At 34.2% G+C, this 11,122-nt stretch overlaps 2 protein-coding genes across 2 annotated transcripts; both read right to left on the bottom strand.

Moving 5' to 3' along the window:
* Positions 1-317: 317 nt before the first annotated feature.
* Positions 318-6,199, bottom strand: LOC110716032 (signal peptidase complex subunit 3B-like). Its single transcript, XM_021894667.1, has 6 exons — positions 5,833-6,199; positions 5,672-5,719; positions 4,872-4,934; positions 4,481-4,534; positions 1,012-1,098; positions 318-795 (listed from the first exon to the last, which is right to left on the bottom strand). The coding sequence occupies exons 1-6, from the start codon at positions 5,956-5,958 to the stop codon at positions 670-672; spliced, it is 504 nt and encodes a 167-aa protein (XP_021750359.1). The 5' UTR covers positions 5,959-6,199; the 3' UTR covers positions 318-669.
* A 2,532-nt stretch (positions 6,200-8,731) lies between these two features.
* Positions 8,732-11,080, bottom strand: LOC110716102 (probable aquaporin NIP7-1). Its single transcript, XM_021894738.1, has 5 exons — positions 10,682-11,080; positions 10,342-10,566; positions 9,561-9,758; positions 9,414-9,475; positions 8,732-9,231 (listed from the first exon to the last, which is right to left on the bottom strand). Exons 1-5 carry the CDS (start codon positions 10,859-10,861, stop codon positions 9,030-9,032), a joined length of 867 nt encoding a protein of 288 aa, XP_021750430.1. The 5' UTR covers positions 10,862-11,080; the 3' UTR covers positions 8,732-9,029.
* Between the last annotated feature and the right edge of the window lie 42 nt (positions 11,081-11,122).

Here is an 11,122-nt window from a genome sequence, read left to right as displayed (position 1 = left end):
AATTATTGTAAATAAACAAAGCTACAATATCATAAATATACCAATCAAGTTGTTGAATCATATAAATATATACAAGTATAAATTAATACTTCATTGATTTAAAATTCATTGCAGCATTTTGAGTTTCCAATTATTAACCCATTCCTTTGACAATCATATTTTTAATTATATCTTTTTTAAGAAATGATCTTAAAAGTAATTTGTCTACTTATACTCGAACCTTTCATGCTTGTCTACTGCCTAGAAGAAAGAAGATTGCCTTAGGACAACCACAACTGAAAAATAAGAGCAGACTGCAGAGCATCCACAACCTAAAGTTTTTATCAGGAACACAAATTAGCTTGTTACCAAAAAGCGCCCAAAGGCTTAGCTTAGCCGTGATCACGGTGCCAAGAAAAATTTGTGGCCATGCTTCTACCATTTTTTATGGTCATATACCCAAAATTATATCATTGATCATTGTGACAGTAGTGAAGATCAGCTTTGCATTGTGAAAATTCTGTTGCTATTTAACTAGAATGAAATTCAAAGCTTTCTTTTTTACCTTTAATTGACAATGAAAAGTCCACAAGCTTATCTTTTCATTGCTTTAACTTTTGTCTAAACATGTGATGTTAAAATCCTTAAATAAGAAACTCTAAACCTCAGTCTTAACTTTCAATAGGTGGATCATCTGTATTGCTCTGGTAAGTGGTATCCTGACAGCACAATTTTGTCAGCAAACATCTTTCCAGTCTTGGGCATTACATGCCAGTGCAATGTCAAGTTGAACTCCTTGCCTCGCAAATTGCTTCCCTGGAATCAACATGTAATAATTACAAAGCTTTCAAAAAACTAGTTGCTACAAGTTAAGCTCAGTGGCCATAAAGTTACGATAATGCTTTTATGTATAATGGCAGCCACTGCATTAAATTGCAAGGAAAGACGACAAATAAGATGTTACAGCCTACTGCTAAGGGAAGCCAGAGCCAAAAATAGGGTAACAGACGAAAGCAGACAGGTAATTCCTACCTGATCAGTAAATCGGTACTTGTTTGAGATACTAACTGAAAACTTTGCCTTTTCTTTTGATTGTATGATCGTATCCCAGAGTGAAAGCTGCTCAAAAGAAAATTGTAAAACAAATTAGTTATCGCAAAAGGTATAAACCTGAGAGCATGACAAGAAGGTTTGCAGAGGAAAGTGTCTAGTGAAATAGTTATAGAACAAATTAGTTATTGCAAAGGGTTTTCCAGAGGTATAAACCTGAGAGCATGACCTAGCAAAAATAACATCAGTACTGGCCAAGAATTTTTTATATTTAGTGTGCCTTTTAAAAGAACAAAGGACTTTCAAGATTAGACCCTTTTCAAGATAGCAGACCAACCAAAAGAGCTGCCCAAAAGTATCACCTAATTAAACTTCATTGGTGTATCAAAATTTTGACTGATTTCCTCTGTTCTATACTTACATTTCCTTTAATTGGAAGTTTTATATCAATTGCTATATATCCAATTTTGATATTGCGTTCTCACTATCTCTACTCATCACATAGTCCCTCTTATATCTCTATTCCTCTCCAATTCACGTGATCTCCTTAATTTGTGTACCCCAACCTCATGTAGCAAATAGCATGGAACAGAGGAAGTAAAGTTTAACAGGTTTAAAAATGAAATCACATGGACTGTATGTTGAATCATCAACATAGAAGGAACAAATTGAGAGGAGAAAACAATTTCTGTTCAATGTCAGTCAACCTTAAATTCTACACAACATTTTCAGCTGCACCTGTAACAGTATCAATGTGATATGGTTGACAAAGAACTTGACCTTGCCCAAACAACTGATATGGTTACCAAGATCATTGAATCTGTTATAATAAACATCCCTAATCAAAACTATTACAGAATTGTTTCCCACCCACCATTATATCAAATCTGACTAAGGCCATGTTCTCTTCACCTTATTTTTGCAAAACTAAAATTATTTTTACTAAACTGAAATTATTTTTACTAAATTGAAATTATTTTTGCTGAATTGAAATTATTTTTACTCAACTGAAATTATTTTTACTGATTCTCTATTATATATATCTGATTCTCTATTACTTGTACATTTCTCCTTTAAAGCTACTGATTTTTACTGATCAAAAATTATTTTTACTAAACTGAAATTATTTTTACTGAAATGAACTTATTTTTACTAAATTGGAATTAATTTTACCGAATTTTTTTTTTTAAAAAGTGAAGTGAACAAGGCCTTAGCATAAAAGAGGTAGTTGTAAGGGTTTGGAGCACCACGTCACGAGCTCAAAATTTCCGCGATGCCTCAGCACAACAAGTCCTATATGAGGCAACCTCCCTATGCCTATGTGCCTATACTGATGCATGTGTCTTGGTGCAGGTTCACATCACTGTGAGTTTTATCTTCTATTGTAGCTGTTATTAATGCTTGTTGCGCATATAGGGGAAAGTTGGCGTGGATCGAGCCTCGGGGATTCATGCACCGCATGGTCGATCAACGCTCATCCCATAACAACCAGCTAGTGAGCTAGGGATGCCTATGTCACATCAAAAGCCCCACCTTATGTAAGCCTTCTTGTTGATTTTTGTTTTAGATTTAATTGTTGACAAAATTAACATAAAGCATCGCAGAGCATAATAGCCATATGCAAGCCATATAGCAGATAGCCAAAAGTTGTCGGATTAGAACAAAAAGATTCTCAACCATTATTTAGATGTTGTGGTCTGCATATTGCCGACAAGTTCTTTCATCTCCACAAAAGATTTTACTTTATACATCAAGTTAAGACATCAAAGACTCCTTGAAATACATTTGACAAAATAGCATGTGTCAGGTAGGGTATGTGATTTCTTAGGTTAGGTCATCATATTCAGTTGCAGCAATTCCTGTATGGTACAAAGTAAGGTATCCCACTAGTTAATACTGTCAGCTGTTAAAAAAAAATTTTTAGAAGCATTTAGCTGATGAGAACACAAAGTCCCAGTTACCCTATCTTCTGAATTTCTGATTATTGGCTATGCTTCTACTGATCTGCAAACTCATAAAATTTATAGTAAACTCTTTGAGACCATCTACATCCAACCATATTGATGGGAAACAGCTAGACAAAGAACCTCATATAGAATATATTTCTAGGAGAATGATCACAGAATGACCATCTACATCCAACCATATTGATGGGAAACAGCTAGACAAAGAACCTCATAGAGAATATATTTCTAGGAGAATGATCACACCACACCAGAATAGATAAAATTGACCCTTCACAAATTCTAAACATCGAAGGCTCATAAGGAAGCTTATTAAACCCCACGAGATATAGGATTGTCTTCCATCCATACCAGAATAGGGGCCTTACTTGCAATTTTAAAAAGTCCCAATCTACTAGTTTAACCATCGGAGTTAAAAAATTAAATTAGCTTAGCTAAAATAACTAGCTTGGGCAAGCTAATTTGCTTGACAAAAGGATGAAGAATGCTAGCCAACTATTTATTGACATGTGAAACACAATTAAGTAGCAAGGTAATAGCTAGCCATTGGGGTACAAATTAGCTTAAAATATTACTATGTAAAGTAAGGTAATTTGACAATTAGCTTGCCATTGGAGATGCCTTTTAGCTCATATTCGCAGGGAGCAACTTTGGTGATTATAGGTAGTGGTAGATAAAAAAGAAGTCTATATACTTCCTTTATTTTCTTTTAAATGCAACACATGCACCTTCTTGGCACACACTTTGATGAAGAGATTAAGTAATATAAACGGACAAATTAATCAAAATAATTTATACATGTGATACCTAACCCTTTTATAATCTTGGTGTTGAAATTATTTTGATACAGTAGCTCATTTACCTAATCTAATCATCTCCTAAAAAAACGTGTTAAAAAGGTGTGTTGCATTTAAAATAAAATAGAGGAAGTATTTTGTAAGGTATTCACCACAAAAAATCGTTACATCTTCATCCAATATCTTTTACATGAGATCTATTCTATCAGAATCTTGTACTTTGGCTTAATTAAGAATTCTTATTATGGGGAATAAGATCCCATTCTTTGCAATTGATCCCATTTCAATATTCCTTCTATACAGCACAACTGCACAGGTGAGTTCTGAATTACTAAACATCATTCAGCCTTTCCTTATTCTTTGGGCATTAGGAGGGAATAAAGTTGGTTTTAAACTTTAAAGTCCCAATCCACAAAGAAGTTAAAAAAAAAAAAAAAAAAAAGAAAACCCTAATACCGCCTCTCTCCCCCTCCCCCATTGAAGAAGCTCACATCAGTTGTAAAAACAATATTCCTATAGTATCCATCGTAAGGTAAGCAGGTACAAAATGTTAGGTAGATGATTTCAAATTAAACAACAAATATTTTTGACTGCAGCAGTTTGGTAGTTTTGCATTTGATGAACACCAGAAAAAGGATATAAAACACACACACATACACACAAGATAATAGTGTCCAATCACCCAATTACCTGATTCAGTACATGTTTTTTGGTTTCATACTCAGCAGCAACAAATGCAAACACCTGCAACAAAAATAACAGAAGAGCTTAGTCAATAACTATAATTGCCCAGCCCTAAGAAAGAGGTTATGCTAGAGTAACTATCAAAAGCAGGTTCTAACACAATAATAGAGAACCAAGCACCTAGTTCAAGTTGACCTTTATTGACTTAATGCCAAAGAAAAGCAAGAATTACATAAAAACAGTGAATCGTACAACTAGCTGCCACAGTTTTTTGAAGATAATCTCTTATGACCGAGATTGGAGGAGACAGGTAGGAACATAAACAACGGAAAAATTCAACAAAAGCATGACAAGAGAAACATTAAAACTAGGATTGCATAAAAGTATCATGATGAACCTGCTTTGTATTCCATGTAAACAATGACTGGAGATCGGCTGAAATATTCAGCACCATGGCAACCTGGAAAAATAAAACTTTTAAGAACAATTCCAATTCGAAAGGAGAATAAAGAAAAAAGATTAAGAAGATATGTCTCAATGGGTAGAAGCTACACCCGGTTGAATTAACAATGTATTGGGGTTTTATTATGTAATAATGTGCTTCTTTGTAAAATGTAATGTGCTTCTTTATAAAATGTAATGTGCTTTTATAATGATTATTATGCTTCTATGCTATCATTCATTACCAATTGTTGTTTATGTGCTTTTATTTATTATCAATGTGCTTCAATGCTTCTATAATAATATTTGTGCTTTCATTTTGATGTTATGTGCTTTTGTTTAATACGTTTGTCCTTTTTTACAAGAAAAATATTAAACTAACTCGGTTGCGTGAAGAACTACATGTAACCGGGTGTATGTCTAATTTGCGCGTCTCAATTGTCTAGCTTCAAATTCAAAAGCTTAAAATGGCACTTAAATAAAAGATAACAGTGGATTTAATAAAGCAAAAAACCATGAAATGGTGAATTCTTATACATCACATTCTCAGACATTATTATACGTCTTCAGCTGGAAATTATCACACAGAAGATAATTAAATCCATCCTTTCCTGATTTTTCCAAGTCAATTGCTAGTGTATACATATTTTTCAAAGGGGCATGCATTAATTTAAAAATAAAAAATAAAAAAAATGATGATACCAAAAATATATAGAAACTCCATAAAAATTACAAACCCATAAATTGAAAAATTACCTCATCATTGCCACTGGAGAGTTTCTGAAATCTGTGAATGTTGACCACCTAAATTGAAAACCAAAAACACCCAGATCAGAACAAATAGTGAAGATTATAAAAATAATAAAAAAAAAATTTAGAAAAATTAAAATCATAGAGATAAAAATGAAGATTTGGACCTTTATGTTGGCAGTAGGAGAAGGGGAATTGAAATTGTCAGAAAAAGAAGCGACGCAGCACATAATTGCAAGAATGGTTACTGCTAGAGTTAGCAGTGCATTAGCTCTGTACCCAAAAGAATGCATCTTTGATGTTTGATTCTGAGTTTTTTCTCGGATCCCTAAATTGAAGTGAAGTTGGGATCCAATTAAGAGAACGAATTGAAAAAATTGACTTTTCAGACAAAGAAATTGTGATTTCTGGGAAAGTTTTATATAGGAAAGGAAATTGATGAATTCTGGATTTTTGGGTCTTAACTACTCTTAAGAAAGAAATTGGAGTTTGGACTTGTAATAATTCGTAATCGAACTCTGGAGAAGTAACTATTTGTGACGTGTTTCCTGTTTTTTCATTGGTTGTAGACTTAGATATTACAAATTTACAAGTTATTTTGTTGGGTTGTTAAATAAAATTTATTTTACAAATTTACCCTTATATCAAAAAAAAAAAAATTTACCCCCCAACCCGTCACTCCCTCTTCTCTCTCTTAAAAACAATTCTCTCTCTAAACCACCACCACTACCACCACCACCTCCTCTTTTAACCACCCACCACCACCTTTTTTTACCTCCAGTTTCTCGATTTACACAGTTAGCCGTAGAAATGACGAGGAAGGACAAGAGGAAGGCGGTCACCTGAGACAACTAATAATAATAACTAATAGCAATAATAATTCTAGCAACGCACAACTAATAATAATAACAACTAATAATGATAATAATAATAATTCTAACAATACACAACTAATTATAATAGCAAACACAAGTAATTATAATAACAAACACAACTAATATAGTCAAAATAATAATAATAACAAATACGTGAAATTCAAAAGCAAAAAGAAAATAATAATTCGAAATTCCAAGGCAAACGCCCAGAAATTTTGAAAAACCTAGGCAGAAAAGCTTATTTTTTTCGAAACTGCCTAGGGTGTTCGAAAAAACTAGGCGTTTCTACCTAGGTTTTTCGAAATTTCTAGGCGTTTTCTGGGTATTTCGAAAACAAAACAATTAAATAATCGTATCGATTCCGTACTCTTTGATGAGCCTCTGGCGAGCAACGTAGGTGGTGTTTTCGGTCTTTCGTCATCTTTCATGAAATCCAACGAATCAGGTTTTGCAAAATTTAAATTATTTGTTTGATTTTGAAAATTATATATGGTGGTTGGTGGTTAAACGTGATCGTTGGTGGCCGGTGAACGCTAGAAAGAACGGTTAAAATGTTTGTGTAGGGTAAAAGTGTTAAGTTTAGGTAAAAATAATTATTTTAATAATAAAGCTACGTACGTCATTTTAGGTTATTTGTAGAGATTCAAGGGCGACGTTTAGCTTTCCACTATTTTTTAAGTGTTTAGAAAGCCATAAAAGTGGTGATGAGAATCAATTATAAGATCTTGAAATCAGGAGTGTAACTCTAAGCACCTGAGTTATTCCTCATTGTCACTTGGTAATTTCATAGTAAACCTATGGGTCACCGCTAAACGTGTTAGACGTTTCCCATATTTTTATCATCATCGCCGCATATTAAAGTGGATGGATCATTTTGTCTCTTTTTTCTTCTTTTCTCCACTCCATTGAAGCAGATTTTGAGCTTTCTCCCATTGAAGCACCACCATCTCGCCACCAACCACCTACTTATATGATGTATATATCTCAAGCACCAATATATATCTATATATGATGTATATATTTCAAGCACCTACTTACAACCCTAATTAAGATGATAAATAAGATTGCAAACATCTTCCCTTAATTCATCTACAAGATTTAATTAGAACTTATTACCTATCCTGAGAAGAATGTGGTCACAAGGCAAATCAAATGTTGTAAATAAAATGTAGGTTATAGTGACAAATATCAACATGTTTTGCAAATGAATGCGCTCTTGGAGGCCAAGTTACTTTATTGGCCATAACTTAGTGAATCTATGAAAGAATATTCTTAAAAGATGGTGTACGTGATGGACTCAGATTGAAGTTGTTCTCTAACGAGACGTTCAATTACAAGTTTGATGTTTCTTAATTGGTTCTTCCTCGATTTCTTGAAAAACTAAGAAACAAACATACAATCTTGTGTTCGTTGGTGGAAGCCCTGTATAATTCGATGGCCACTATCGTTTTGGTGTTAAATTGGCTCTAATCTTTACTTGATAGTGTGGGTGTTGTTATTCCTCGCGCAACAAACACATTTTGTGACCATTAGTCGGGGTTGTGCATTGCCCAAAATTTAATCTAGTATTTCACGCACAATGCATATTGAGGTCGATATCAATTATTGTGTGAGATGTTTTTCGAAAAAAAAAAATCACTAAGTAATACGAGGGGTATTTTGGAGAAAATTCGAGCTTAGTGACTTGACGAAAGTAGATAAAGGGTGTTATCTCCAAGATGTATGAAAGCCTGCAAAAGAAAAGAGTAAGCTACCCTAGGGGGTTGATCCCAAGATTGCCCCTCCCATGCTCAAGACTAGAGTGAGAAAGGGCAGAGACTAGAAAGAGAATACGAAGTAGAAAAAGTTACATATACTAATCACAGGTCAAGTATCTATAATCATACTTAGAGGTGACTAAATTGTACTTCATGAACAAATCAGGGATAATTCCGTAATTGTGTGTGTAATTACGAGCTGGTTTAGAGATAATAGATTTGATTATAATAAACTTGATCCTTAAGAAGGGTATTTGTCACTGTGTCGATAATTGGGCTTAAGACCTAAGTTATGTCCTAATAGATGTGATCCAAGAAGGTGTCATTTGAACGATACATGCATCAATGAAAGAATAGCTTTCTAGTGTCTTTATTAAGCCTTTAGGCATATGACATTGTTTTTATACAAACTCAACAAGTTGCGAATTTGTGACTTTCATGCTCCATCTTGAAGGAGGGTGCTAGTAGGCTTATTGTACATTAGTTGTGGGTTGTAATACAACGCTTACATTCTCAATTTCTCATTCATGTTTCTCTATTGTTAATACAATACCTGAGCTGCAATAAGTCAGCTGTGGAGGTGAATCATAGTCTTCTCCTGCCACTGATTTCACTAGCAACACCCTAACATTTCACTAACCCAACAACTTTTCCAGCATTGTCTCTCACAACTAATCAAGAACATAAAAAGAAGTAATAATTTCCTCTAAAATGAAAGGTAAACTTAAAAATCTATGGCAATACACTCCTTGCAGCAGATAAATTATGACTTTGAGGAGGCTGATGATGAAGACACAAAGCATGAACCATTAAAACTCCAAGAATTGCACCAGCAACTGGGGCGATGAAATATATCCATATTTGATCAAGTTTCCAAGCAAGAATTGCTGGTCCTATTGATCTTGCTGGATTCAATGATCCCCCAGAAAGTGGCCTGCTCAAGGTTAAAAAAAAAAAATTTGTCTTTGATTATTAACAATTGCAGTAAAAAATGAAATGTTGTCTTTATCGAGAGTTAACACGTAACTAGTTCAAATTACAATTTCAACGTGACAATAAATTTTGGACATAGAGATGACGAATAATTAATTTGTGTTAGACCAAGGAGACACATACCCAGTAATTAAGACTGCAAGTGCAATGGCTATGCCCATCACAAAACCAGCTAGATGACCAACCTGTGAAATGACACATTGGCTCATTATAGTGTGTCCGAGTCGGTGTTTAAAAGTTACAGAAATGGCAGCTCTGGTCTTTACTTACAGATTTTGCATCTCTTGCTAGTGATGCAGCAAGGAATGTAACGATAAAGGTGGCAATGAATTCAGCTACAAAGGCTGCAAAAGCATGATCTTTTAAAGGTACTGTCATAATAACTTCTGGATTAACTCTGAAGACAAGCTGCCCAACATACGTTGCCAATAAGGAGCCCAACAATTGTGCAATCACATAAAGAGGTACCTATACGCATTAAAAACTCCGTGTTATCAATTGTCATACAATGACAGCTGAGATGCCATAAGATCATTATAGGTTAAGGCCCAAGTACAAGACAAAATCAGAAATTAGCTTCAGACAGTAGAAGTCAGATTAAAGAGAGATGAAAACTTTGCCTTGCACCAGTTTGTTCGATTGTTACATGTAATGTTTTAATTAGCATTCTGTTGAAATCATTTACATAGGGTTACAACAAGCTCAATTAATATAAAAATACCAGACTGGAGAAAGGCGATATATGTAAATAATACAACTACATAAGTACACTACTAATTTAAGAAATCATGTAGCTGATATATATAGGACTATGCTTAAATCTTAACAAGGCTAAATGTGAAGCAACTGGCCAAATTTTAAAAGTTTATCAGTCTTAACTGTAGGAGCAGGATGATTTCTTGCTTTTATATATGGTAAAATTCATTGTCTCACAAGATTATATTAAGATTTCGAATGCCTGGATGGTGACTTAGACCAACCAAAAGTTATACTTTCAGATTTCATTGTTAAATAACAAAGAAATGGAAATGAAAACACGAATCACACGTACCTTTTTCCATGGAAAATGACCGAAAACAGCAAAGGCAATTGTGACAGCAGGATTGACATGAGCACCTGAGGTTTCCCCCAAAGTGAAAATAATGACAACTATGGCTGTACCAGCTGTAGTTGCATACTCCAAAAGACCTACTTGGTTCCCTAACAATTGCATACTCCCCATTATCCCACATATGCTGAACATCAATATGAACGTTCCGAGACCTTCTGCTAATGCCTGCAGCATAAATGTAAGAAATGATAATGTATCAATGCATACAGAAGAGGCACATTTTATGTCTGAAATTGTAGAATGAAATAAGACCATTAGACTCTACATAACGTAGACATACAATGCGAGCCGGATTCAGGTTTAATTCCCTAGGTAAGAAGCACAAGCTGGTAAGCTTCCAATACTCAGTTCCAGTCATTGACTCAGTAGTAGCTCCCATCTGCTGATCATCCGGCAATTGCCCACTCGTCGATTCCCTTGTTCTTGAATGATCAAATGAAGATGAATCTTCTCTGAACATCTGCTTATCTTTTAGATGTTCGAGAAGAGTTCAAAAGCTACAAGAATGTTAGTTAACGGGTTAGTCGGACCTCTGTATTATAATGGTCCTAATAAGGTATACAGAAGGTTGAAGGAACATCATCAAAGCTCTGCAGAAATATATGTGGTTAGCTTATATAGAAGTACACATACAGGTAATAAACTAAGTATTTTATTCTAATATATCTACAAGAATAGTTAGTTTGTCACACATATTTTGCTGTCCTCCAAGAATGCTACT

Source organism: Chenopodium quinoa, unplaced genomic scaffold (genome assembly GCF_001683475.1).
Source record: "Chenopodium quinoa cultivar QQ74 unplaced genomic scaffold, ASM168347v1, whole genome shotgun sequence".
NCBI classification, from domain to species: domain Eukaryota; kingdom Viridiplantae; phylum Streptophyta; class Magnoliopsida; order Caryophyllales; family Amaranthaceae; genus Chenopodium; species Chenopodium quinoa.
Note: the sequence above shows the minus strand (reverse complement) of the source record. Positions and strands in the feature narration are given on the sequence as shown.

Excerpts from the sequence above, each read along its gene's own strand:
- LOC110716032 (XM_021894667.1), bottom strand. The coding sequence starts at position 5,958 with ATGCATTCTTTTGGGTACAGAGCTAATGCACTGCTAACTCTAGCAGTA. Across the intron at positions 4,935-5,671 it reads TCTCCAGTGGCAATGATGAG|GTTGCCATGGTGCTGAATAT; the intron begins GTAATTTTTCAA and ends TTATTTTTCCAG. Across the intron at positions 4,535-4,871 it reads TTACATGGAATACAAAGCAG|GTGTTTGCATTTGTTGCTGC; the intron begins GTTCATCATGAT and ends TTTTTGTTGCAG.
- LOC110716102 (XM_021894738.1), bottom strand. The coding sequence starts at position 10,861 with ATGTTCAGAGAAGATTCATCTTCATTTGATCATTCAAGAACAAGGGAA. Across the intron at positions 10,567-10,681 it reads ACCTGAATCCGGCTCGCATT|GCATTAGCAGAAGGTCTCGG; the intron begins GTATGTCTACGT and ends TTTATGCTGCAG. Across the intron at positions 9,476-9,560 it reads TAGCAAGAGATGCAAAATCT|GTTGGTCATCTAGCTGGTTT; the intron begins GTAAGTAAAGAC and ends GTCATTTCACAG.